This window comes from Oncorhynchus keta, chromosome 14, assembly GCF_023373465.1.
Source record: "Oncorhynchus keta strain PuntledgeMale-10-30-2019 chromosome 14, Oket_V2, whole genome shotgun sequence".
Classification (NCBI taxonomy): Eukaryota; Metazoa; Chordata; class Actinopteri; order Salmoniformes; family Salmonidae; genus Oncorhynchus; species Oncorhynchus keta.
The window spans coordinates 28329640-28356742 of record NC_068434.1 but is presented as its reverse complement, the minus strand read 5'-3'; the positions used below and the strand labels follow the sequence as shown (position 1 = coordinate 28356742).

General features: G+C 41.8%; 1 protein-coding gene and 1 non-coding gene across 5 annotated transcripts in view; both read right to left on the bottom strand.

Annotated features, from left to right (window-relative positions):
- Positions 1-22751, bottom strand: part of LOC118393143 (angiopoietin-related protein 2-like) — a 29166-nt gene extending 6415 nt beyond the window's left edge. Inside the window, exons 1-3 of one of the 4 annotated variants that reach the window (XM_035785500.2) lie at positions 22428-22751; positions 22127-22309; positions 11018-11944 (exon numbers count right to left, since the gene is read on the bottom strand). In XM_035785500.2, the coding sequence (XP_035641393.1) occupies positions 11018-11912 (895 nt within the window). In that variant the 5' untranslated portion in view covers positions 11913-11944; positions 22127-22309; positions 22428-22751. The remainder of the gene's footprint in view (positions 1-11017; positions 11945-22126; positions 22310-22427) is intronic. The other 3 variants (XM_035785501.2, XM_035785499.2, XM_035785503.2) reach the window with 3 other exon arrangements.
- LOC118394324 (U7 small nuclear RNA) lies at positions 9459-9512 on the bottom strand. The gene has a single exon (XR_004827741.1). It is a non-coding gene; the product is annotated as a U7 small nuclear RNA (small nuclear RNA).
- Positions 22752-27103: the final 4352 nt, after the last annotated feature.

Below are 27103 nucleotides of genomic sequence, written 5' to 3'. Positions count from 1 at the left end.
GCACCAGGGTTGTGAAACAGGAGAAGGCGGTCCACCCACTTGTCCCACACGGACCTGATTGCAGCTAGCTGGTCTCTCTGCTGTCTCGGTTATCGAAGCGAATAATCATGGAAATAATGTTGAAGTTTTTCAAAGACGTTGTTGCACGGAAGAGTTCTCTGCCAGTTTCTGCATACCACAGGGATTCTGTGGATTCCCCATTGGATCTTAAAACACCAGCAAGGATAAGAACCCCAAAGTATGCATGTAAATGAGTTTGGTCATCTCCTTTCATCGTTCTCCAAAAACACGCCTCCCCGCCAAATTAGTGCAGTCCAGAATGAGTTCTTGGATGGTGTCTGGGATGAACAGTTTAAAAGAAGAATTTATGTCCTGCACATGAGTAACCGCCATCGGCCCTGGGTGCATCCTTATCACATTGACAGCTATGCGGGGTGGCTCATTCCTTGGGCATATTTCTCCTCCTGCAGGCTGCTGATGAGCTGGTTGCTGACAGAGACATGATCCTCATATTCTGAAAATTCTTCACCTTCCAAAGTGGAAGATGCTATTTCCACACTAGCTTCTCTCTCTACAAAAATGATTTCTAAGGTCCTCTGATCAGAGATAATTTTTTCCATACTGATTGATTGTGGTAAGGAGCCACACAAGCAAAGCTATTTATTTGTTGAGTCCCTCCCCCAATTTGCACCTGGCTGGGGTAGAGTGTGGAGGTAACAGACAGGTAGGCAGACAGACAGGTTCTTGGTGCTGTGTTGAAACAGCAGGTCCAGGGAGGAGGAAGACAGAGTGAAGGCACACAGCAAACTTTTTTTTTTTTTTGTACTTGTTTTCACCTACACACACACCTTTCTACACTTTTTAATTAACCTTGGGTCCAGTGGACCCAAACACCACATACTGTATGTAATATACATGTGTAGGGGGGTGCACAGTGTGCACTCAATGAACATGTGTTATTTTACATGTTCTTCACAGAAAATGAGCCAAGGTCAATGAGTCTCAGGTTGAAAAAATTATTAATTTGATAATTTCTCTTTAGTAAACATTGAAAATGGGTCCCACAGACCTGAATACCACACAAGGGTTAATACAACTTTCTTATTGTGTGACCATCACAGTACTGGAGATAGATGCTATACAGCCTCATTGAAAAGACCACAGCATCATGTTACTGCTGCTACTCCCATTTTACAGTAGCTTTCAGATGTAAGGCCAGGATTGACTTTGGTTGCTGCTCTCACTAGTGAAATTACTACAGGCTGTGCAGCCAAGAGCAACATTGGCATATGGCTATAGGGAGGCCTGATTGCTGAATGATGCAACATTAGCAGATACTGTAGATCAGCAGGCACTCTAAAGGTCCCTTGTTGATGAATGATATCATGGGCATTGGGCTGTAGAAAACACTATTTTGTTGAAGTAGAGTTGGAAAGACTCTTAATATTTAATCACTGTCTTTCTAAACCCCTATTAAACCCTTGCATGTTTCTTCTGTTGTTATTGTCAATGGGTGTTTTTGACCTACCCCAGTGGAGGTAAAACCACATCCTCTACAATACTGACCCAGAGCAGTTGTGCTGTCATGCAGATCGGAGACATTCCATGTGATTGATAGTGTTTTCATAAAGCGTGTTCTCTCAGCAGTGGGCTTTAGCTTGGCCATTCTCTGGTAATCTAATCTCAGATATCAGCCATTAAAACTCTACTGAGACAATGCCCTCCTTCATCTGGAAAGGCCTGTGTATTTGTGGACACACAATGTGCCATACAGCTGTCTGTCCACATTTCATCACAATATTGTTTTGAACATTTGTATTAGGACTGATGCCCAACTGAGCATTCTACTCAATGCAGTCTTTTTTTTACCTTTATTTAGCTAGGCAAGTCAGTTAAGAACAAATTCAAATTTACAATGACGGCCTACCCCGGCCAAACCCAGACGACGCTGGGCCAATTGTGCTCCGCCCTATGGGACTCCCAATCACGGCCAGATGTGATACAGCCTGGATTTGAACCAGGGACTGTAATGACACCTCTTGCATTGATATGCAGTGCCTTAGACCACTGCACCACTCAGGAGCCCTAGTGAGTCTTAATGGGTGTCTTAATGGGTGCTGATGAAGATTTTGTCTAAAGTGCATTACTGTGGCTTGGAAACACGATGACATTTCAAAAGGAGGGAAATAATTAGTAGGACAAGCTTTTGTTGTCATTGTGATGTCTCCAAATTGACTAGCGAGCTAAGATTGAGGGGAGAGCACTGACATTTTAGCTAGCTAACGTTAGCATTGCTATCTACAGTTGAAGTCTGAAGTTTACATACACCTTAGCCAAATACATTTAAACTCAGGTTTTCACAATTCCTGACATTTAATCTTAGTAAAAATCCCCTATCTAAGGTCAGTTAGGATCACCACTTTATTTTAAGAATGGGACATTTCAGAATAATAGAGAGTGATTTATTTCAGCTTTAATTTCTTTCATCACATTCCCAGTGGGTCAGAAGTTTACATACGCTCAATTAGTATTTGGTAGCATTGCCTTTAAATTGTTTAACTTTGGTCAAACGTTTCAGGTAGCCTTCCACAAGCTTCCCAATATAAGTTGGGTGAATTTTGGCCAATTCCTCCTGACAGGGCTGGTGTAACTGAGTCAGGTTTGTAGGCCTCCTTGCTTGCACACGCTTATTCAGTTCTGACTACAAATGTTCTACTGGATTGAGGTCAGGGCTTTGTGATGGCCACTCCAAAACCTTGACTTTGTTATCCTTAAGCCATTTTGCCACAACTTTGGAAGTATGCTTGGGGTCATTGTCCATTTGGAAGACCCATTTGCAACCAAACTTTAACTTCCTGACTGATGTCTTGAGATGTTGCTTCAATATATCCACATAATGTTCTGTCTTCATGATGCCATGTACTTTGTGAAGTGCACCAGTCCTTCCTGCAGCAAAGCACCCCTACAACATGATGCTGCCACCCCCATGCTTCACAGTTGGGATGGTGTTCTTCGGCTTGGAAGCCTTCCCCTTTTTCCTCTAAACATAACAATGTTCATTATTGCCAAACAGTTATATTTTTGTTTCATCAGACCAGAGGGCATTTCTCCAAAATGTACGATCTTTGTCCCCATGTGCAGTTGCAAACCGTAGTCTGGCTTTTTTTATGGCGGTTTTGGAGCACTTTTCACACCAAAGTACGTTCATCTCTAGGAGACAGAACGCGTCTCCTCCCTGAGCGGTATGACGGCTGTGTAGTCCCATGGTGTTTATACTTGTGTACTATTGTTTGTACACATGAACGTGGTACCTTCAGGCGTTTGGAAATTGCTCCCAAGAATGAAGCAGACTTGTGGAGGTCTACAATTTTTTGGGCTGATTTCTTTTGATACTCCCATGATGTCAAGCTAAGTTTGTGAAGGTAGGCCTTGAAATACATCCACAAGTGCATGTCCAATTGACTCAAATGATGTCAATAAGCCTATCAGAAGCTTCTAAAGCCATGACATCATTTTCTGGAATTTTCCAAGCTGTTTAAAGGCAATGTCAACTTAGTGTATGTAAACGTCTGACCCACTGGAATTATAAGTGAAATAATCTGTCTGTAAACAATTGTTGTAAAAATGACTTTGATGTCCTAACCGACTTGCCGAAACTATAGTTATTTCACAAGAAATTTGTGGAGTGGTTGAAAAACGAGTTTGAATGACTCCAACCTAAGTGTATGTAAACTTCTGACTTCAACTGTGTTTCTGATTAACTTTGCTAGCTCATGGCAACCTTGCCATCTCTTTAAAGTTAACTTGACCACATCATAATGATGACAAAGTTGTTTTCTACAATGGATTTTTAAAAATCTACTTTAGCAATGTCCAAGCAGCAATGTTTCCAAGACATTATAGTGAACATTTGATGAAACGGTCATTAGCCCCCAATCAGAAAGACCTGGCATCAACCATCAGCCAGACATCATTATGCTGCAGCATCTGTAGTACGTTGATAGCAATGGCAACGATGCAACCTAGTGACGGAGGTGCAATCCATGAATACGCAACTTGGAGAAGTACAAATACAGGCTATGCTCTGTCTTATGACTGCACCTCCGTCGAGTAGAAATAATCATAACAATTCTAATAAATGCAAGAGTTGGGCAATAGATGAAAATACTGCAAATGTTTTTTTATTTTTTATAATCCATCAGATTTTGACTGATGCACATAAAACATTTTACTGACATGGACAAATAATGTATGGAGTTCAGTGATTTTGATGGGAATTCAGGCATTGAATTTATTGTTGAATTTCATTTTTTCTTAGAATGCAATCATACAGTATATACATTTTCTTATTGTATCAGATATTTTGTGTTAAAATAGATAACTATTGGGCGTATTTGCATTAATAAATGTACACAAAGGGATGGAACAGGGCTGAACATGGCTGCAACCACCAAACACTTTGGTCTACTATACCTGCTCTTACATGTTCTGTCTGCCCTACCTGCTCTTACCTGTTCTGTCTGCCCTACCTGCTCTTACCTGTTCTGTCTGCCCTACCTGTTCTGTCTACCCTACCTGCTTACCTGTTCTGTCTACCCTACCTGCACTTACCTGTTCTGTCTGCCCTCCCTGCACTTACCTGTTCTGTCTGCCCTACCTGCTCTTACCTGTTCTGTCTGCCCTACCTGCTCTTACCTGTTCTGTCTGCCCTATCTGCTCTTACCTGTTCTGTCTGCCCTACCTGCTCTTACCTGTTCTGTCTGCCCTACCTGCTCTGTCTACCCTACCTGCTCTTACCTGTTCTGTCTACCCTACCTGCACTTACCTGTTCTGTCTGCCCTCCCTGCACTTACCTGTTCTGTCTGCCCTACCTGCTCTTACCTGTTCTGTCTGCCCTACCTGCTCTTACCTGTTCTGTCTGCCCTACCTGCTCTTACCTGTTCTGTCTGCCCTACCTGCACTTACCTGTTCTGTCTGCCCTACCTGCACTTACCTGTTCTGTCTGCCCTACCTGCACTTACCTGTTCTGTCTACCCTACCTGCTCTTACCTGTTCTGTCTGCCCTACCTGCTCTTACCTGTTCTGTCTGCCCTACCTGCTCTTACCTGTTCTGTCCGCCCTACCTGCTCTTACCTGTTCTGTCTGCCCTACCTGCACTTACCTGTTCTGTCTGCCCTACCTGCTCTTACCTGTTCTGTCCACCCTACCTGCTCTTACCTGTTCTGTCTGCCCTACCTGCTCTTACCTGTTCTGTCTGCCCTACCTGCACTTACCTGTTCTGTCTGCCCTACCTGCACTTACCTGTTCTGTCTACCCTACCTGCACTTACCTGCGCTGTCTAGACAGCCTCATTAATTACTGTTGTTGTCACGTTCTGTTGCATAAGAGTGTCAATAGCAGGATACCCTCGGATAAAAAAAAATCACCAATATATGGCTGAAAATGACAGACGAGTCATGTGCGTTGCTAGTGTAAGTATGTGGGGTGTTCCAGCATCAGACTGCGTGGGTTTTGCAGTACTACAATGACACTTTTTGCAAAACATTACCTCAACTCAGATTTTCCTGAACCTCTTCAAGTGTACACTATTAATCTGGTTGTTTATTCAAATTCATTATACTGAATTGGACTAATTTAAGATAATCCTACTACATTAAAATCCTTATTTTACCTCAGTAACTCTGCCAGGGAGACCGCTGGAACTTATCCCAAATTCCAAAATGTTAAAACTTTCACTTCACGTTTCATTTATCTGACATAATTCCCAACTTGGCAGTTGGTCGTTTAACAGAAGTTCTGTGATGAGGTATTTAATATGGCTATGTTTTGAAGACAAATGTGAAAAGTGACCATTAAAGCATTGTTGTGTCTTTCTGTAGGTTAAAGTATGTTTCCTTATCTCTGAAACATCCTCCACCACCATAGATGTTCTAATGCATTTAGCAGCATATGTAATATGATTCACTGCATAGAAGTATCAGAATGTTATGCTAAAGTATGCTAAATGGATTCTCTGACAGATACCAAATTCTGAGCAGGATGTGTTTTCTATTGTTCTGCAGTATATCATTTAACGAGGAATGTTCATGTTAAATGCCGCACGTGTTTGGTTTATTAGTCTCTCTTGGTGTTGGTTCTCTTTGAGACTGGTTAATATCTGTAAAAACAGGTTCATATCTGTAATAACATGAATTGGCTTATTGCCTGTTAGCCGTTACTCTCCACTTAGAAGAGCTCTAGTCATCATACTTGGAAACCGGCTTCTATTGGGCCGCTGGTGTAACAGTATAGCTTCCGTCCCTCTCCTCGCCCTCCTCTGCACACATCTACAACTGCCTCCCACGAAGCATCGTTACCCATCACTCCACAAAAGCCACGGCCCTTGCAGAGCAAGGGGAACAACTACTTCAAGGTCTCAGAACGAGTGATGTCACCGATTGAAACGCTATTAGAGCGCACCCTGCTAACTAGCTAGCCATTGCACATCAGTTACACTGGCTCCACCTCTCTAAATGGATGTGAAAGTATTTTCCTATTCAAGAGTTTACACTAGTGGTCACCAACCTTTTCTGCTCAAAATCACTATCACGGTCAAAAAGCAAGCCGAGCTCTACCGCTCAGAATTTTAAAAAACATTTATTTTTTATTTACATTAACCTAATAAAAACTGTTCTGAAGGAATGAGGTTTGGGTACTGGGCCTAATATATTATCACAGAATATTGGCTATATGCCTGGCCTGCCAATATTATTCTTCTCAGACCAAATTATATTTGAAAACTCAAGCTTTCATAACAAAATAGATAAGTTGATGTGCAAGGCACAGCTGAGCATAAATTTAAATAATTAGCTTCTTTATTTTACTGGACTGATGTTACCTGCATCTGATGGTCATGGTGCTTTCAAAACAACCGGGAACTCAGAAAAAAACTAGGTCAAATCATGATGTCAGTGATCTTCAGGTCGGAAAGTTGGAGCTCTAGAAAGATACCCATGTGTTTGATATATTTGATACCATTCTGTTGATACTGCTCCAGCCATTACTACAAGCCCGTCCTCCCCAATGAAGGTCCTCCCCACCAACCTCCTGTTGTATCGGTACACTTGGCTACTCATTCATTACAGCTGCAGCGCGAGTGGAAGTAGGGAGAAGCGCTCTTTCTGTTTTGTAATAGTGTTGAATAAAAACAGTGTTGACAATGCTGAATAAAAACATGAACTGGACCAGTTGGTGACCACTGGTTTACACTGATGTGATTAGCCAACTGACCTGTTTAGGACAAGATGGATATTTGTACAGAGACAGGAGGAAGAGAGGTATACACACAGAGACTGAAGCAGCTAGTCTGTGTCCAACCAGGGAATGGAAGCGAGCCCTGGTTTAAATTACTAGGAAAAGGCTGTGTGTGTGTGTGTGTGTGTGTGTGTGTGTGTGTGTGTGTGTGTGTGTGTGTGTGTGTGTGTGTGTGTGTGTGTGTGTGTGTGTGTGTGTGTGTGTGTGTGTGTGTGTGTGTGTGTGTGTGTGTGTGTGTGTGTGTGTGTGTGTGTGTGTGTGTGTGTGTGTGTGTGTGTGTGTGAGAGAGAGGGGTGATAGAAAGAGAGGAAGACCAGACAGGGGGATGTCAGGCTTTCATAAAGAGGTCACACTGACAGCCTGGCTGTATCAGAGTAAAAAGTAGGGAAATCAAGGAGCTAATTCCAAGTAGGACTGTATGTAAACGACAAGCAGGACTGTCACAGACAGAGACAGAGGAACAAAGGTTCACATTGTAAATGACCAGGCTAAAACAGGTTAGGTTGTGCTTGGATTGCATGTGGGAAGTAATCCATCAGCCAGCCTCCTTCTCTCCAGTAGGCTTTGTGGAAGAGCTGTGTTGTTTAGACATAAACCAGAGGGCTGAGCCTGCCACTGTGGCAGAACATTTGACTGATACAAGCCTAGTGGGGATGGAATAAATGACATCACACAGATACGTACTCATTATCTTTCCTCTGTCTTTTCATACCCTCTATTCCTTACTCTTTCTTTCTTTATTTTCTTTCTTTCTCTCTCTACCACCACACCTCTCTCTCTCCATTCCTTTCTGCATTGTAATAGGACTCAGTTTTTGTGTGAGGAGTTTGTATAACCTTTGAGGGGTGAGTTGCAGTCGGCCCTGACAGGAAATTGCTTGCCCCCCTTCAAACACAGTCAGGAAAGCACACTGTGGAACACAAACATTTCTATGGAAAGAGCTGTACAGCATAAGCCAGTGTTTCCTACTACATTCAAATTACATGGTATCTAGTGGATGTACTGTATCTGTTAACAAGAAAATACTTATCAAATCATTTTCAGTTGATTTGGCGAATTCCTTATGGAAGCCTCACCGAGTCTTATACATCCTCTGGACAATCCGTGGCTGCTAGCCTGTGGCGGGGTTTCCCTCATAACTGAAACGCTATATTTACCATGCTACCATTGTCAGGGATAGATTGACCATGAAATGCAGTGTAAGCTGGCAACGCCCCCTCAGCAGTCGGCTTGTTAGCCCATGGTGAGTTGAGACCACACAAACCCTGTTTCTAAACTTCCCTTCATCTGGTGTCTGTCCGCTGAGACACATTTGCTTTTCGCTCAAAAATACTATCGTATACTATGGTATAAATACTATAGTATTCACTGTAGGGTTTTTGCGGCCATTACTGTAGTATACTGTAGTATTTAGAATTGACTAACACTGTTGTAAAAAAACTGTAGTATAAACTAGTAATTACTGTACTGTTTTTGAGAACTGTATATACAATAGTAATTACTGTAGTTTTTTGTTGACTGTAGTATACTGTAGTATTTACTGTAGTGTTTTTGTGGACTGTCGTATTTACTGTAGTGTTTTTGCGTACTGTAGTATACTTTAGTATTTACTGTAGTGTTTTATATCGGACATTACTGTAGTGTTTACTGTAGTGTTTTATAGCAGACATTACTGTAGTGTTTACTGTAGTGTTTTATAGCAGACATTACTGTAGTGTTTACTGTAGTGTTTTATAGCAGACATTACTGTAGTGTTTACTGTAGTGTTTTATAGCAGACATTACTGTAGTGTTTACTGTAGTGTTTTATAGTGGACATTACTGTAGTGTTTACTCTAGTGTTTTATAGCGGACATTACTGTAGTGTTTACTGTAGTGTTTTATAGCAGACATTACTGTAGTGTTTACTGTAGTGTTTTATAGCAGACATTACTGTAGTGTTTACTGTAGTGTTTTATAGCGGACATTACTGTAGTGTTTACTCTAGTGTTTTATAGCGGACATTACTGTAGTGTTTACTGTAGTGTTTTATAGTGGACATTACTGTAGTGTTTACTGTAGTGTTTTATAGTGGACATTACTGTAGTATTTACTGTAGTGTTTTATAGCGGACATTACTGTAGTGTTTACTGTAGTGTTTTTGTTTAATTATCTTTGACATAGAAGTGGGGTCTTTCTCCTTGAGGAAACCTACTGGACAAATACTAAAAGAGCACATTTTCCATAACCTGTACTGTACTGTACTGTAGGTAGGTAGGTAGGTAGGTAGGTAGGTAGGTAGGTAGGTAGGTAGGTAGGTAGGTAGGACTGGGGCATGAACGGATAGTTCAGAACATCTGCTCTTTTCTGTAACCTATAGGGAACACAATATATGGTCTATACTTGGCATGTAGGTTTCTCACTCATCAGTGGCACAAATTGGGATATGGAGGAGGGGAATAGGCAGGGTATATGCAAATGAACTGCTATAATATTACTGTAGTTTAAAAAATAGTTGTTTTCTTTTCGAACTGTAGTGTTTTTGCGGACATTAATGTTGTATTTACTACAGTGTTTTTTTGCGGATAATACTATAGTATTCTACAGTACACTACTATAGTAAGTACTACAGATGATCGAGGGATAATACAGTGTGTAGTATAGTATTCTACAGCAGTGGTTCCCAGACTTTTTCACTCGGGGGCCCCCCTTCCACCATTGGTGAACATCAGTAAGTTGAAAGCCTGACTGACTTCCTTAAAAAAAATACAATTGAGGGGGAGGGGAACTCCTCGCCCCCCTTGCTGACCTCACCTATAGTTTGGGAACCACTGTTCTATAGTATACTACAGTTTACTACAGAATTCTGTAGTAAGTACTGTAGTATGCTATAGTTAACTGTAGTGTTTGTTTTCATGTCGGAATATTCATATCCAACAGCAATAGTCACTCGCACAGACATACTAGCTAACATTTCACTGTTAACAGTTAAATATGAGGAATAAAGCAATACAACTTTAAAGACAATGATATACTGTAGGAATTAGTCATGTTTTGTTGAAGACCAGTCAGATTGTTTTACTTCTCTTATCAGATAAAGACCAAGTTAACTCGCCAAACACACACACAGCTAGAGTACATGACAGACAGCCTTATCCAGTTGTGATCCCTGTCAACTATACAGTTAACTAAATCTATCAATTAATCATCCACTTACTTAAGCTTCATTAAGTGTACCAAATCAAGGAGGATAGGTTCAGACAGCTCCACTTTCACTGGCCTCAAAACCAGAGGGCTCTAGTCCAACCATTTATGGGCACACATAAATATGTGTTTTAAGATTCTTGTGTGGATTGTAAATCAGCTGACTGTAGTATCAAGCCCATTAGATGATATGCATCTCAAAGCGTTTGAGACAACAACAGCTCTGTTCTCCCTTAGAGGCCTTTTCTCAGGAAATGTGTGGAGCTTATTATTCCCATAGACAATAGTGAGAAGAATGGATAAAGAATGGAGAGCTGCTGTTGGCTGATGATTAAGAAATACCAAACTGCTCTCACACACAACCCTCTGTTTCAGACTGGCGTAGACATTAGTCTGATGAGTGTTCATAGAACATGCCAGCTTCTCTATTTCCGCTTGACCCTCATATAAATGTAACTTCAGACCAGAACTGTATTAAGGAATATTCATTTCAATTGGTAACATAAAACAACCAGGCTGCTCAATGAAACAGAGAGACTCACCAGAGGGTTTGGTAGTGATAGAGGGGCTGCCTGTGCCGCTGGGCATGGTAGGAATGACAGGCAGTACAGACTTCTGGTCACTCTGAATCTCGTTGGTGATCTGGTTGGTGAGGCGTGGGTAGGTGGGAGGTTGGTAGGGCTTGTTGATGGGTGGTGATGGTGCAGGTGGGGGTGGGGGCTGTGGCCTTGGCTGGGGGACGGGAACAGGGCGAGGGGGGCTGACGGGCCGACCCTGGCACTGCTCCTCCAGCAGGGCGATGAGGACCGACTGGTTGTTGGCCAGAGTAGCCAGGTGCTGGTACTTGTGCTCCAGGTCCTTGTAGCGGTTAGTGAGCTGCTGCATCTCCGAGGTCTGGTTGAGGATACGGTTCTCCATCTGCGACAGCTCCAGGGCGTTGTCCCTCTTCCTGATGATCTCGTGTAGCAGCTGCATGTAGAGCTGGGTCACCCTGGAGTTCATGTTCCTGCTCTCCTTCCTCAGCAGCTTCACCTCGTTGACGATACCTCCGTCCACCTCAACCAGCTGCTGCAGCGTCTCGATCTGATTCTTCTGCTTCTGCAGCTCCACGTTCAGCAGCTCCAGTTCCTGCTTGCTGACGCGGTTTTCCAGCGCTGCATCCGGCTCCTTGCGGTTCACACAGATGGCCCCTGTCACCTTCTGCTGGGGAACGATGAAGGTGTAGGAACACTTGTCGGGCTGCTGGGGTTCGGCGGCGGCTCGCCTGCTCCTCTGCCCAGCATACAGGAACGCTCTCTCCAGGCCATCCTCACTACTCTCCCTTTCCTTGCTCCTGACCTGGGGGTTGCTCTCCTGAGGGTTCCTCGGACCCTGGGGCTGCTTGGCTCCAGAGACAAGACCATACACTAGGAACAGCAGCACCACGGGGAGCTCCATCAGTCTGGGAAGGGCTCTCACTCACACACACCCTAGGAGGCATAGGGATTTAGAACAACAGGAATGGATGGGGAAAGAGAAAGGGAGGTCATTGGTTTGGCACAAATAATGAATTGTTTTAAAAATACTGTGACATTCCACGCTGTGTTCAGCTATCTCATTGAAATGATCTCTAATCGCACAGTATAGGCCTACCGTTTTGATAAATGGATGAATGTGTTATAAAACCTAAACAAACTAATTTGTATAATTCAAAGGAAAGGTTCAACCATTTTTTATGTTATATTGTTTTTGTGCATCTCTGAGTGATGTCATGTTTTCATGTTTTCGAGCTAGCGACAAATAGACTCCCATTGACTCCTTGAAGGAGAGCACTTTTTTTCCCAGAATACACCTTGCGGCCCATTGACGTAGCATGAGCAATGTTTCCCATCTCCTCAAAAGTATATCTGCCCTTGTAGAAATGTATTTGTGCAGTTTGTATAAGCGATTTTACAGCTAACTAGCTACGTTACATTTGTTCACAAAAAATATTGTTATTACTGTTATTTAACACTGAAAATTAAAGGAATTAGTGGTTTTTCCTTTAAGCTCATACTCATATTCACTTCTTGGGGTTAGCATGTCTCAAGTGAAAGGGTATTATTTTGTCAGGTATTGCGGACATCCCCCTCTTCAAAGGGGGGGACACTCTTGACCCAAACTGCTACAGACCTATATCTATCCTACCATGCCTTTCTAAGGTCTTCGAAAGCCAAGTCAACAAGCAGATTACTGACCATTTCAAATCTCACCATACCTTCTCTGCTATGCAATCTGGTTTCAGAGCTGGTCATGGGTGCACCTCAGCCACGCTCAAGGTCCTAAACGATATCTTAACCGCCATCGATAAGAAACATTACTGTGCAGCTGTATTCATTGATCTGGCCAAGGCTTTCGACTCTGTCAATCACCACATCCTCATCGGCAGACTCGACAGAATTGGTTTCTCAAATGATTGCCTCGTCTGGTTCACCAACTACTTCTCTGATAGAGTTCAGTGTGTCAAATCGGAGGGTCTGCTGTCCGGACCTCTGGCAGTCTCTATGGGGGTGCCACGGGGTTCAATTCTTGGACCGACTCTCTTCTCTGTATACATCAATGAGGTCGCTCTTGCTGCTGGTGAGTCTCTGATCCACCTCTACGCAGACGACACCATTCTGTATACTTCTGGCCCTTCTTTGGACACTGTGTTAACAACCCTCCAGGCAAGCTTCAATGCCATACAACTCTCCTTCCGTGGCCTCCAATTTCTCTTCAATACAAGTACAACTAAATGCATGCTCTTCAACCGATCGCTACCTGCACCTACCCGCCTGTCCAACATCACTACTCTGGACGGCTCTGACTTAGAGTACGTGGACAACTACAAATACTTAGGTGTCTGGTTAGACTGTAAACTCTCCTTCCAGACCCATATCAAACATCTCCAATCCAAAGTTAAATCTAGAATTGGCTTCCTATTTCGCAACAAAGCATCCTTCACTCATGCTGCCAAACATACCCTTGTAAAACTGACCATCCTACCAATCCTCGACTTTGGCGATGTCATTTACAAAATAGCCTCCAATACCCTACTCAACAAATTGGATGCAGTCTATCACAGTGCAATCCGTTTTGTCACCAAAGCCCCATATACTACCCACCATTGCAACCTGTACGCTCTCGTTGGCTGGCCCTCGCTTCATACTCGTCGCCAAACCCACTGGCTCCATGTCATCTACAAGACCCTGCTATGTAAAGTCCCCCCTTATCTCAGCTCGCTGGTCACCATAGCATCTCCCACCTGTAGCACACGCTCCAGCAGGTATATCTCTCTAGTCACCCCCAAAACCAATTCTTTCTTTGGCCGCCTCTCCTTCCAGTTCTCTGCTGCCAATGACTGGAAGGAACTACAAAAATCTCTGAAACTGGAAACACTTATCTCCCTCACTAGCTTTAAGCACCAACTGTCAGAGCAGCTCACAGATTACTACACCTGTACATAGCCCACCTATAATTTAGCCCAAACAACTACCTCTTTCCCTACTGTAATTTAATTAATTAATTAATTTTGCTCCTTTGTACCCCATTATTTTTATTTCTACTTTGCACTTTCTTCCATTGCAAATCTACCATTCCAGTGTTTTACTTGATATATTGTATTTACTGTGCCACCATGGCCTTTTTTTGCCTTTACCTCCCTTATCACCTCATTTGCTCACATCGTATATAGACTTGTTTATACTGTATTATTGACTGTATGTTTGTTTTACTCCATGTGTAACTCTGTGTCGTTGTATGTGTCTAACTGCTTTGCTTTATCTTGGCCAGGTCGCAATTGTAAATGAGAACTTGTTCTCAACTTGCCTACCTGGTTAAATAAAGGTGAAATTAAAAATATATATATATATTTTTAAAACTTTGGAAATGGTGTGTTTTCCATGGGTCCTGTCTGTACAGGCTGAAAGAAACAAGACACTGATTCCAACACAAGATCTGGCACCACATATTCTATGCTTGTGATATCATTGAATGTTATCAAACAGTGGAAATCTCAACTCCGAGACAGATTTGATTTCACCAAGATGCCAAGCTGCCGTGCCATCATGTTTCTAAACAGGCACCAGGCTGGTGGTGTTGGCTATGGTTATGAGAGCATGGCTGGCTCTGGGCATTAAGAAACCTTTTTCGTGGCCTGCGTGTTTAGCCCATTAGGCCCCTGCTGTTGACCCACAAGGCTGGGATCTACTCTTACACTGACAGGACATTAATGGGAGCCTTCACAGCTCCACTGATTGAGACCAGAGGCCCCATGTCCCTTAGAATGGCCTTCTCCCAGTCTCTATTTCCTGTGAGGGCCAGGCAATCACACACCTCAGGGAGCAGTCCTGTCCTGCCCTGGGAGCCCCTATTAATTCCAGAGCGCAGCCCAGCATCTAGGGCAACTCTGGGGGTCCTTGGGGCTAAATAAACATTGGCCACCATAAAAGGAAGCATTTCCTGCTTAGGATGCTGTGACTTTGTATTATATAACATCAACTGTAACTGTGTTGCATAATAAAAGTAGAGGAATAACCTTAAAATGTGTGTTTGAGTATGAAAAACATAGCCAGACACATAGACAGGCACATACAATTTGATCTGGATTGTATTTTTACTTAACAGTAAAGTCATTTGCGATACAGTAGCTTGGGTTTGTGAACTGTTATTCAGTGGACCGGAATTAGATGTGTTAAATGGAAGCTGTTGGAGTGTCAATAGTCTAACCCTTTCCACCTCTGCTAAGTCAAGTGTTGTTTCTTTTAGCTAATAAGGTACTGATCTCTCTAGTTGGTAAGTTTTTTTAATGATGTCAGGGAGTTGTGTTTAGCTAGCTGTCCTGACTCTGGCTCTCTTGGGTGACGGCCACTGTTAGGAGGAATGTTTTCACATGTCTATCCCCTATCTGCTCCTCAGTGCTGTGCAGGCCTGGGCATCACTTCTTATGGAAAGTTTGACATGCATAGCAGCTGATGCTGTTCTTGCGCCTGTTTTAATATATTGATCAGATTGTATCAGACCTGAACTGTTTACCAAGAGAAGGACACTGGGGTGCATTCACAAGTTAAAGAACACATCATAGTGTATATATCATTTCCTATATGTATTTGGAATATTGGAATTTCAATCTAAATTTAACCTGAAAATAATGTAGAACTCTTGAACCTTCTCAATGTGCTCTGGATCATTACATTACTCTGTTTATCAGTGTTGAGAGAATGTTGTGTAATATCAATCTTCCCTGACAGTGTGTCTCTGCAGAGAGGCTACATTTAAGTAGTGTGATTAATGCACAACAACTACATTTTAAGATACCCTTAGCTTTTTGCAGGAGTGCATGAAAAAGAGGCACTTTGACTGTTTGTTCCATATTTCAAAGTGAAGGCATTTATATTAGAAAAATAGCTGGGCAGCAGTTGGAGGGGCTGTGGTGTTATTGGAAGCGGAGGGGATGCCCCAGAGTGCAGAGGAGAATGTGATAACAAGGGCCTGTACCCCTGGGGCTCCTTAATTGAAAGCTGCTGCATATTGGATTATAGAGGAGCCTGTGCAGCACCTCCCTAGAGTCAGGACAATCCTTTCTTATCTCAAAGTGGGAGGCTTGGTGCAGGGCAGGCTCATGGCTGCCTAGTTCTGTTGAGTCTGTTCAGTATGAGGGCAACTATATGAACTGTTCAGCAGTTACTGCTAGATGTCTGACCCAAAGGAGAACCACGTGCATGATGTTCAGTCTGCCTTCAGAATGAGAGGGGAGAACACTTGTTTTTGCCTTGCTATTCTGGGCATGGGGCCAGCACATTAGGTTAAAGAGATGGAGAGCAAAACTGTCCAAGAACAAGGCCTTTGGAGATCTCTGGCTGGTATGAGGGAAATTATAGTTGAAGATATGAAAGATATAAAGGCATGGAATGGGAGAGACAGCCAGATATTAACTCACTTAACATTTTGTGCTGCTGCCATGTTTTGTTGCTACCATATTGTTGTCATGTGGTGTTGCTACCATGCTGTGTTGTCATGTGTTGCTGCCATGCTATGCTGTTGTCTTAGGTCTCACTTTATGTTGTGTTGTGGTGTCTCTCTTGTATTGATGTGTGTTTTGTCCTATATACAGTGGGGCAAAAAAGTATTTAGTCAGCCACCAATTGTGCAAGTTCTCCCACTTAAAACGATGGGAGAGGCCTGTAATTTTCATCATAGGTACACTTCAACTATGACAGTCAAAATGAGAAAGAAAATCCAGAAAATCTCATTGTAGGAATTTTTATGAATTTATTTGCAAATTATGGTGGAAAATAAATATTTGGTCACCTACAAACAAGCAAGATTTCTGGCTCTCACAGACCTGTAGCTTCTTCTTTAAGAGGCTCCTCTGTCCTCCACCCGTTACCTGTATTAATGGCATCTGTTTGAACTTGTTATCGGTATAAAAGACACCTGTCCACAACCTCAAACAGTCACATTCCAAACTCCACTATGGCCAAGACCAAAGAGCTGTCAAAGGACACCAGAAACAAAATTGTAGACCTGCACCAGGCTGGGAAGACTGTGATTTTGAGTGAAAACCTCCTTCCATCAGCAAGGGCATTGAAGATGAAATGTAGCTGGGTCTTTCAGCATGACAATGATCCCAAACACACCGCCCGGGCAACGAAGGAGTGGCTTCGTAAGAAGCATTTCAAGGTCCTGGAGTGGCCTAGCCAGTCTCCAGATCTCAACCCCATAGAAAATCTTTGGAGGGAGTTGAAAGTCTGCGTTGCCCAGCAACAGCCCACAAAACATCACTGCTCTAGAGGAGATCTGCATGGAGGAATGGGCCAAAATACCAGCAACAGTGTGAAAACCTTGTGAAGACTTACAGAAAACGTTTGACCTCTGTCATTGCCAACAAAGGGTATATAACAAAGTATTGAGATAAACTTTTGTTATTGACCAAATACTTATTTTCTACCATAATTTGCAAATAAATTCATTAAAAATCCTACAATGTGATTTTCTGGATTTTTTTTTTCATTTTGTCTGTCATAGTTGAAGTGTACCTATGATGAAAATTACAGGCCTCTCTCATCTTTTTAAGTGGGAGAACTTGCACAATTGGTGGCTGACTAAATACTTTTTTGCCCCATTGTATTTATTTTTTATCCCAGAACCCATACCCGCAGGAGACCTTTTGCCTTTTGGTAGGCCATCATTGTAAATAAAAATGTGTTCTTAACTAGTTAAATAAAGGTAAAAAAAATATATACAATATCAGTCAAAGGTTTGGATACACCTACACATTCCAGGGTTTTTAATATAGTAAAGATATCAAAATGATGAAATAACACATATGGAATCATGTAGTAAAGTGTTAAACACAGTAGCAGTTCAAAGTAGCCACCCTTTGCCTTGATGACAGCTTTGCACACTTGGCATTCTCTCAATCAGCTCCATGAGGTAGTTACCTGGAATGCATTTCAATCAACAGGTCTGCCTTGTTAATAGTTTGTTAGTGGAATTTATTTCCTTCTTAATGCGTTTGAGCCAATCAGTTGTGTTGTGACAAGGTAGGGGTGGTACACAGAAGATAGCTCTATTTGGTAAAAGACCAAGTCCATAGTATGGCAAGAACAACTCAAGTAAGCAAAGAGAAAAGACAGTCTATCATTACTTTAAGACATTAAGGTCAGTTAATGAGGAACATTTCAAGAACTTTGAATGTTTCTTCAAGTGCAGTTACAAAAACCATCAAACAATATGATGAATCTGGCTCTCATGAGGACCGCCACAGGAAAGTAAGACCCAGAGTTACCTGTGCTGCAGAGGATAAGTTCATTAGAGTTACCAGACTAAGAAATTGCAGCCCAAAAATTGCAGCCCAAGTATAAAACACATCTCAACATCAACTGTTCAGAGGAGACTACGTGAATCAGGCCTTCATGGTCAACTTGTTGCAAGGAAACCACTACCAAAGAACACCAATTAGAAGAAGAGACTTGCTTGGGCCAAGAAACACGAGCAACGGACATTAGACCGGTGGAAATCTGTCCTTTGGTCTGATGAGTCCAAATGTGTGATTTTTTTGTTCCAACCACTGTGTCTTTGTGCGCCACAGAGTAGGTGAACGGATAATCTCCACATGTGTGGTTCCCACTGCGAAGCATGGAGGAGGAGGTGTGATGGTGTGGGGATTCTTTGCTGGTGACACTGTGTGTGATTTATTTGGAATTCAAGGCATACTTAACCAGCATTGGCTACCACAGCATTCTGTAGCGATTCACCATCCCATCTGGTTTGCGCTTAATGGGACTATCATTTGTTTTTCAACAGAACAATGACCCAACACACCTCCAGGCTGTGTAAGGGCTATTTGACTAAGAAGGAGAGTGATGGAGTACTGCATCAGATGACCTGGCCTCCACAATAACCCGACCTCAACCCAATTGAGATGGTTTGGGATGAGTTGGACCGCAGAGTGAAGGAAAAGCAGCCAACAAGTGCACAGAATATGTGGGAACTCCTTCAAGACTGTTGAAAAAGCATTCCTCATGAAGCTGGCTGAGAGAATGCCTAGAGTGTGCAAAGCTGTCAACAAGGCAATTTTGAAGAATCTCAAATCTATTCTGATTTAACACTTTTTGGATTACTACATGATTCCATGTGTTATTTCATAGTTTTGATATCTTTACTATATTATTATACTATTATATTTATATATATATATATATATATATATATATATATATATTACTATAAGCCTAGCCTACATTTTTGTCTCCCATTAATTGTGAAAACATGTCTTTAACACATTTAAATATATATTGTTACTGAATGCCCACATGTTATTCTCACAAAGCATCTGCCCACGAGTAAAAGCTCAGAAGAAGCCGTGGTTAAGTTTTGGTTTCAGTTTTAGTCTTTTAGTGTGAAACTCTCCTCTGGATGCAGTATATTGGTCCCTTTCATGGAATTCCCACAAAGCCCTGTTGTATGATGCGGTGTGGCGTCATCAAAGTAGATGCTGATTGACTAAGAGATGATAGTAAAGGTTGGATCAAGCTACATTATCTAAACATACATAGAAGACCTTATTAAGGTTCTGAACGAAAGAGACAGTGATGGCCTTCAGTAATATAAGACCACGTTGTGGGATGTACAACAGGGGGGAAAAATGAATTCCTCAGTGGGACAAAGAGGACAACAACACATGATAATGATCTGGTCTAATGGAACAGTCACTGTCTCCCTTATGTTAATGGCCTGGGATTGATGTGGTTTCCCTCTCTGGAACATTAGCTCTGTGTCTGGGAGAAGCTTTGCTCCGGCCACTCCATGTCACTCTATGCCACAGAAAAACCCCATAGTACTACGCGGTCAGCCAGGAGTCTCCAATTAGTCTCCCAGCCAGGCTTCCCACCACCTCAAAGCTGGAGGAAAATGCCTGAGCTGGCAGTGGGGGTGTGTGTGTTCAGATAACACAACATGCCAGACGCAGGCTCCCAGGGCTCCCAGGGCTCCCAGGGCTCCCAGGGACCAGAGTTAGTTCTATTTGCCCCAAGACAGTCAATCTATTATTAACCCCTCCGTTACCTAGCACCTGAGGCAACAACAGCAGGCCCCATGCCCTCTTCTCCTCCGTAGTTATACAAAGACAGCTGACTAACTGGCCTTGTTATTGTCGTGACATAAAAAGAGGACGGTGTTACTATAGACAAATAACCACAGTAGCTTTATGGATGACAGTGCACTTGAGGTAAACAGTGTTCCTTATTAGGATTGTCTAATTAGGGCTGTTTTGCTCATTAGATTGTCTGTCAAATTCACAGCTTGGTAATGACTTTATCAAATCATCTCCCTATTTTTCTCCGTATCTAATAGTGTGTGACAGGCAGTGCTTTGTGTGGGTCAGTGTGGCTGTGAGCAGCAGCGTACTCCAGTGTTTTTGTTCATGCGCAGCCCATAATAATTAGTAGGTGAGCAGAGCGGCCTGGCGGGCCTGGCTGATGTCTCTCGCCCTAGCCCCTCTCATTTCAGAGTGAGTGTGGCATTCCTCACATTCTTAGCCACTCTTTAGAGTGAGCTGCCACAGACAGACAGACAGACAGACAGACAGACAGACAGACAGACAGACAGACAGACAGACAGACAGACAGACAGACAGACAGACAGACAGACAAAGTCAGTTCTGCCTTCTGTTCTACCACACCACAGCTGTCATACATACACCAGCAGCTCTGTTATCTCAACTACCACAAACTAATACAAATGCACATAATTCTTCACAGTTTATTACTAGTCATAACATATCAATTCAACACCTCCCAATTTACAGCATTGGAGGATTGTGCAAAATGAGGTATATGCTCAAATTAGGACCAATTGACAGTGCTGGTTGTAAACATTCAGTATGTCTTGGATCAGAATTAAGTTCAGTTTGAAAGGGTAATCTGAGTAATTCATTATCTAAGGTGACACCATTCTTTCCTTACGCATGTAATCCTGGTTTGCCCATAACATGACACTGTAGACATAATTAACCTCAGCCCAGCCTCAGCCCCAACCTCCGCTACCTGCTCAGTCTGCTCTGAGTCTGACACTGATGGAAAGCAGCCATTGTTATGGCTTTCCACAGCAGAGAATAGTTCTGATGATAGTTTAGCACATTTAATAAGGTTTCTTTCTTTTACTCTTTCAGGATTGTGTGTTGTGGTGTGTTTTGGACATGCTGTCAGGAAGGGGGTTTCAGAAATCGTTTTGATAGGTTCCTAATTGCACCATCGAAGCACTCTTATCCACAGCCCTGGCAGCAGAGACAAAGCAGAGATTCAACAGAACAGCCCTTTTCGTTCGTGTCCACTTCAGCATGGAGGTATATCATGAGGCAGCAGAAAGTTGTACCCAGTACTTTGTGCAGGATTTTATTTTTAAAAAACTGTAAATATTCATAAGCTTTATCCATTCATGTACAAATGACAGCAAACTCATTTAGACTAAAATGTATCTGAAATTTGGCATTTTGTGATGTGAATTTCTGTTCTTTTTCTGAATAATAAAACAACCTCAAATAAGCAACTTCTACTAGTGTGAACCACATCACAAAATGAGGGCATCGCTTTTTATGGCACTGCTTACAATCATGAATGTCCCAGAGATGCTCCTGGTAAAAAGACCAGGCTCCTACTATTGACACTTTTCACTGGCAGCCTATCTTTGTTGTTCGAGTATGTCTTTGGAAGGATGACAAGCTGAGTGTTTATCCGTGGTTATCAAGCCCTTGTTCTGGAAAGCTCACTACTTCATTATCTCTGCTTTTGTGTCAATCCCTCTCTGCTGTGTCTATATCAGAGCCAGCTGCCTTGTTAAACAACTTAAAGGAATCAGACAGGGGAATTGCCCCGGGCAACAAACCTCTCCATGTATCTCCATAGAGATACCACTGAAGGGCTAATCTTCAAACTGATCAGCAGGAATCTCTGGCTAACTCAACACGGGGTGGCCAAAGCCTTTCTGTCACTGTGCAGCTTAGCGATCAATTTCTACAAATGTACTAGATTATCAACAGATAAGACTAGCCACACTTAAAGAACTATGAGCAAGCCATGCTAGATGTTTGCATGTACACATTCAATAAAGACAGTGAAATATACAGGGAAAGTCAAATGCCACTGAATCCTTACCAGATAATTGTAGACTGTAGCTGGTTTTCCCTTCAGTTCCCTTGCCCTCCCGGCAACACTGATTGACGTGTCCCCTTGAAGAAAGTCATCACCAGTCTGTGTAAAAGCTGCTTGGGGCTGTCCCTCTCTTTCTGGATCACTTGCTCTTTGGCACCTGAGTAAACCCTGTCACTCAATAGTTGGCTGTGGTTTGAATCATGTTATTACAACCAGGAGCTGCACTTGCTGGGAATAAGTCCTTTGTACTGTAGGCACTGGGCAAGGATAAAACAATTAACCTCATAAGATTTTAGACACTTACCAATTAAAAGAGAATACATCCAAATGTGTTAGATGTAATGGGTAGTTTCGTCAGAGGCAGTGAGAGAGCAGCAGGCAGTGAGAGGCCAGCATTGTCTGGTCAGTGTGCTCTCTGTAGCCCGGTAGGAGAAGACTTTCACTTTCTATGTGCTGAGTCCATCACTTCTGCTGACGACTCTGAGACAATCTTTTTCTGCTGCCCCCCTTAATAACTCCCCTTTTCTTTCTCTCCTTTCTCTCTCTCTCCCATGTCTCTCACTTTCCTTCTCTCTCTTTTGCTCTCTCTCTCTCTCTCTCTCTCTCTCTCTCTCTCTCTCTCTCTTCCTCTCTCAGTGCATTTACATGATGAAAAATGCTCTGACACAACGTTTCAGTAAGCTGACAAATTTAGCACAGGCCCTCCCCTTTTCTCCTTTCTCCTCCCCTTGGCACAAAGACACCCACAAGCATGAGATACAAGCTCTGGCTACACACACGTACCTCCCCTCTCTCATTCCCACACACATACACAGTTCACTCCAGTTTCCCATCCCCCTCTTGGTCCACCACCACTATGTCTGGCATTGGCTGTTGGTTGTAAGAGCAAGGAGTGGTGATGTCACAGTAATCAGAGCCTAATTGGGCATGTATGTGAGCCACTGTAGGAGGAAGGAAGCAGCTTATAGAGATATGGAGAAAATATACCCAGCATTAGTCCAATGGCAGTTTTGGTTTGAGCTAATAGTAGTTCATCTTTGGATTGGATGAGAGAAAGCTGTCCTTAGACCAGAGCTAATGGGCACTCTCTTGGTTGTGAAAAGCCGCTCTACAGAGGGCACCAGATTGGGCTGGAGGGGGTGATGAGGATGATTTAAACGGTTAATTTATTTATTATCTCCTCATCCTTCTCTACCCAGTGTTGTTTTTGTTATTGTTGGGGTTCTTTGCATTATTGAGTTTGTGTGTTTGTTTTGTTCTTGTTGTTTGAAGAAGATGCCTGGAATTTGTTAGAGTGATTGGGAACAATTTGCTCAGTATGGACAGAGCCAAGGCGTGTTCATGATGTGTTAGTGTGTAGACAAGCTTGCCAAAGCTGAGAAAAGCAGTCATGCAGAGAATTGGCTGTGACAGTCTTCAACTGGCTATACTCAAATAGGTTTTGTTGCTCTCTCATTTTGCATAAGGACTGAATTGTTTATTTCTTAAGGTAATAGTCTTGTTACTAGGTTTCCAGATTCCACTTTAATTCTTTATTTACATGACGTGTTTATATTAAGGAGCTAGCTAGCATTAGCAATGTTTGGTGGTTAATTAGACTGAGATCTAACTAATATGCTGACCTAGCAAACAGTGTTGAAATGTCTTATTTTAAGAAACAAATCACATATAACGTTAAATGAATTTGCTCACAGAGGAAACTAAACTACTAAAAATACTAAACAGCATTTATTAAGTGTCTTAAAAAATGTAGCCAATATAACTTTCTTATCTATCTCACAATGAAAACAACATTATGCAGGGTGCTACAATATTAACCTTGAAATCATCAGCATGTGAATAAAGAAAGAAGCAGACTGAATAATTCCTCTTTAAACTGTTTATTTTATCTTTTTTTAAATGTATTATTTTTGGGTAGCCACAACATTTACATGAGAAAATGTGAACGCTATGGGGATGTGAACCTTAGGATGTTTAAAGAGACAATGTCAGAATGTACATTAGCTAAGTGATAACTGAGCAATGAGCTTTCAACCATTGGAATTTTTAAAGAGTATGAACAAAATGAAATAATTAAATCCACAAGAAATACAAAATCATACCCAGTTCAGAACTATTTACTTTTTGAGTGAACTTTGGAGATGGCAGCCCTCTAGAAGTCCTTCGGCCAAAGCTTGTTGAATACATACACTAAAACAATCAAAAACAACATTTAGATAGACCTACTAAAAAAAATTACTGAACACATTTTATATTTTGGCATCTTAACATTTTGACTCAGCAGCTGGTTTGGCATTAGAAAAGCGGGGTTTCTGTTACAAAGTTGCCTTGATGTCGCTATGCTTCTCACTGATACTGGCATTCTATATATTTGTTCAGCAAGGAAACAATCTGCCTTATATAAATGCTATATTATAAACTGGGACACATGCTGTGTTTATAACCAAGTGGGAAGGCGGTCATTTCCACTTGTGAAGTAGTAAAAACGAGTTGGATGCATTAATGTGCTTAGAACTCCTTGAGAAACACTGATTGTCTAATGACAAATAATAAACTAAAAGTACAACTATAATGCTCGCAAACAAATTATGGTGTTCCAAAAGCATATTTATAGATTGCTTTTTATAAATAATGTTTTGTCTTCCTATTTAATTGCCGGAAATGCTGTTATTGAAGTCAGCATGTGGGAGAAGTCAGAGCACAAGGATGATAGACTAGCTTCCCACTACTAATTACCAGTTGCAGGGGCGTTCAAGTGGATTCTTCCCAGTTTTATTCGGTAAATACCACCTTCCCACTTGGTTATGAACATGTGTTCACCAGAAACAACTTCTAGTAAACTGATTGCCACTGGCAACACATTGCCAAAGGTTTTGCCACAGATTGAAATAGAATTTAGAGATAATTGTTTGCCTTGATGAGTGATTATGCCTCCATTAGCGGCCAATAAATATAATTGTTGCCAGTTTTCCTGCAAATTCATCACTAGTGGCAAACATTTGCATACTTCTAGCAACATTTTGTGGCACTCTATTTAGTTTGCAGCAAATTTGCCACAAATGTACAGGAAATTTGCAGCAACAAATAACATTTTGTAAGGGTACTAGACGGTTAAATATAAATATAGTTACTTGTTTTCCAATAGTGAGTATGTAATAATAACAAAATATTAGCAGTTGCCATCATTCTTGCTCATACTGTTGGTTTGTGATACTTGATCAAAGCTGACTGAAGAGAAATATTGGTCGGCTGAAACAGCAGGCTACAACATGTTACCATATTATAAATGCTACACTGTTATGTAAGCATGTTATTTCTCTGCTTTTATTGGAGCTTGGTGTAAAATAAAATCATTAAGTGAAACTGTGGGTTTTCACAATGTACAGGATGTCTGGCTTTTCCCTTGAGCTACATACATTCTAATGTGATTCAGATGTTGCCTCTCACTGCTATAGGTATAAACAAACATGAGACCTATAGGCTATTTAGCCTCCCGTCCATCAGGCGACCAAATAGTCAAATATAAGATTTACGTTTATAATCCTCCAATGTTTAAACACATAAAACATTGTTATGAGTCAGAGGGAATGTGATACTTACAACACTGAAATGCCAGGCTTTAACTTAACTGCAACCTGAAATATAGATTAAAATAGCTAAAACATAATGTTTATTGCCATAGCTGACCACATTTTTCTATTTAGAGTAGGCATTTTGCTTTCACATCATGACACCAACTCTTATAACACTGAAGTTCATAATTTAGCAGCCTGCCTTTTATTGAGATTCTACTGATTTGCTACTTAACTGTTCAAATGCAGTAGGCCGACATCAATGAGCATTTATGAATGAAAGACAGTTTGCATTTATGCATTTCTAACCAGAAACACGTTTGTAGTATTTGCAAATGAAACCTTGAGTTCTCATTTCTATACAGAAAAGGGCTCTCGTGTGGTGCAGCGGTATAAGGCACTGCATCTCAGTGCTAGAGGCATCACTACAGACACCCTGGTTCAAATCTAGGCTGTATCACAACCAGTCCTGATTTAGAGTCCCATAGGTCGGTGCACAATTGGCCCAGTGTTGTCTGGGTTTGGCTGTAGTAGGCTGTCATTTTATATAAGAATTTGTTCTTAACTGACTTGCCTAGAGGTTAAAAAAATTAAAAAGACTGTTTTGAGTAGAACACTCAGTTGGGCACCAGTCCTAAAACAAACATTCAAAACAATATATTGTAGTTAAATAAAGGTTAAATATGAAAAAAATACCGTAGTTTGGAAAAGGTGAAAAGAGTGCTCAGGTGTTCTTCTTGGCATTAGCTTTACTGAGCTGAGCAATTCCTGGAAAATTGTTGACTTTATAAAAGTAAATGCATATTGTGGATTCAAAGGTATTGAAAATAAACCCACTGAACGACAATATCTCGAAGCCGTTAAGATAAAGTAGCAGTTAGGTATTTGGTGGAGCTTTCAACTAGCGACTACTTTGAGAGGGTTTCTTCTCACTCACTTGAAGACTGCATGAGATCCCTCTACCCAATGAATTGTCTTTATAGCTCCATGAGCCATCCTTAACTGAGCCAGAGCAGGTGCTTTTACTGGACGGACTGTGTGTTCATCATTATTGATCACTTCCATGAATGTCACTTCCATGAATGACTCTTCTCTGTCTGCCAAATGTGAATGGGCTATACTCTGCCTTTTCTCAGGGTGCTACGATGATATCCCTTTGGTGGAGTGGGTGGGTTTATATCCTGCCTGGTTGGCCCTATCGGGAGGTCATTTTGGATGGGGCTACAGTGTCGTCGTCGCCCCCCTCCCCACCCTCCTGTATCTACAGTGCATTCGGAAAGTATTCAGACCCCTTGCCTTTAAAAAAAAAAGTGTGTTACAAACGTATTCCTCATCAAACTACATACAATACCCCATAATGACAAAGTGAAAACAGTTATATATTTTTTTTAAACAGAAAAACCTTATT